Genomic DNA, 1377 nt, shown 5'->3' with positions numbered 1-1377 from the left:
AAGGTAGAGTAGGAGGTAGCATAGCGGTCTGACCGACGGTCTATGGCAGGAGGACGCGTATTGGTAAGGCCGAAAAACCAATGTTTTCGGGTTTCGGTCTATCACGATCGGGTTATGGGGTGGCGGTGATTCACTCACAAAGTAATGGTCCGCGCGGTTCTGTGCAGACAGACGTAGATATGGATATGCGCCCCACCGAGGACTTGAAACATATCAGAGCCAACGACAGCATTAACGAAAGCCAAAGAAGGACGCAGTACGGGTGGAACCCTTGCGAGGATGGCAGTAATCCGTGTGTGCTGCTGTATTCCACGGCGCTTCCCGATGCCTCCACCTGCACCTGCCTTCCGCCTTCCACGCAGAGGTGCGGAGATGCAGTGGTCCTTTCTTGTTTTTGAATCCGCTTTCTCTTGTCGCGTGCTCCGTCATGCTGGCGGTGGGGCGACCTGCGAGGCGGCGCGTGGTGGGTGGGGAGCTCTGAGGCAGAGGGCATGCCCTCAGATGACTGGGTGGGCGCATTGCTGTGACGTGTGTCTAGCGCTGCGTCGCACCACGCGGATGTGGGCCTGCGACAGGGCCTGGGGGTGCGGAAGGTAGAGTAGGAGGTAGCATAGCGGTCTGACCGACGGTCTATGGCAGGAGGACGCGTATTGGTAAGGCCGAAAAACCAATGTTTTCGGGTTTCGGTCTATCACGATCGGGTTATGGGGTGGCGGTGATTCACTCACAAAGTAATGGTCCGCGCGGTTCTGTGCAGACAGACGTAGATATGGATATGCGCCCCACCGAGGACTTGAAACATATCAGAGCCAACGACAGCATTAACGAAAGCCAAAGAAGGACGCAGTACGGGTGGAACCCTTGCGAGGATGGCAGTAATCCGTGTGTGCTGCTGTATTCCACGGCGCTTCCCGATGCCTCCACCTGCACCTGCCTTCCGCCTTCCACGCAGAGGTGCGGAGATGCAGTGGTCCTTTCTTGTTTTTGAATCCGCTTTCTCTTGTCGCGTGCTCCGTCATGCTCGCACACCGCTCCCTCGCTCTTGCGTCCCGTTCTCTGCCGTCTCTGTATAAAAACAACTCCTTTCTCACGCAAACACACACACACACGCACTGGCTCACACACGACACCCTCTATCCCTTGTGACTGAGGTAGGATCGAGCTCTGCACGGACATCTTTGCCCTCTCAAGATGGCGTCCAACATCACCGCTGAGCGCTACGAGCAGCTCAAGAAGGAGCGCACGTTCCACAAGTTCACGTACCGTGGGCTTGAGATCGACCCCCTGCTTGCGCTGAGCGAGGAGGAATTCAGGGCGCTGGTGCACGCGCGTGCGCGCCGCAACATGAACCGCCATGTGGACCGCCGCCCGCCCGTG

The 1377-nt window shown here is 57.7% G+C and overlaps 1 protein-coding gene across 1 annotated transcript; it reads left to right on the top strand.

The window, feature by feature from the left end:
* Positions 1-1191: 1191 nt before the first annotated feature.
* LDBPK_220340 (40S ribosomal protein S15, putative) lies at positions 1192-1377 on the top strand (the record flags this gene model as incomplete). The annotated part of the gene is made up of 1 exon (XM_003860736.1): positions 1192-1377. A coding segment is annotated over one exon (186 nt), but the record flags the coding sequence as incomplete, so codon positions are not given.

Source organism: Leishmania donovani, chromosome 22 (assembly GCF_000227135.1).
Source record: "Leishmania donovani BPK282A1 complete genome, chromosome 22".
Lineage (NCBI taxonomy): Eukaryota > Euglenozoa > Kinetoplastea > Trypanosomatida > Trypanosomatidae > Leishmania > Leishmania donovani.
Note: the sequence above shows the minus strand (reverse complement) of the source record. Positions and strands in the feature narration are given on the sequence as shown.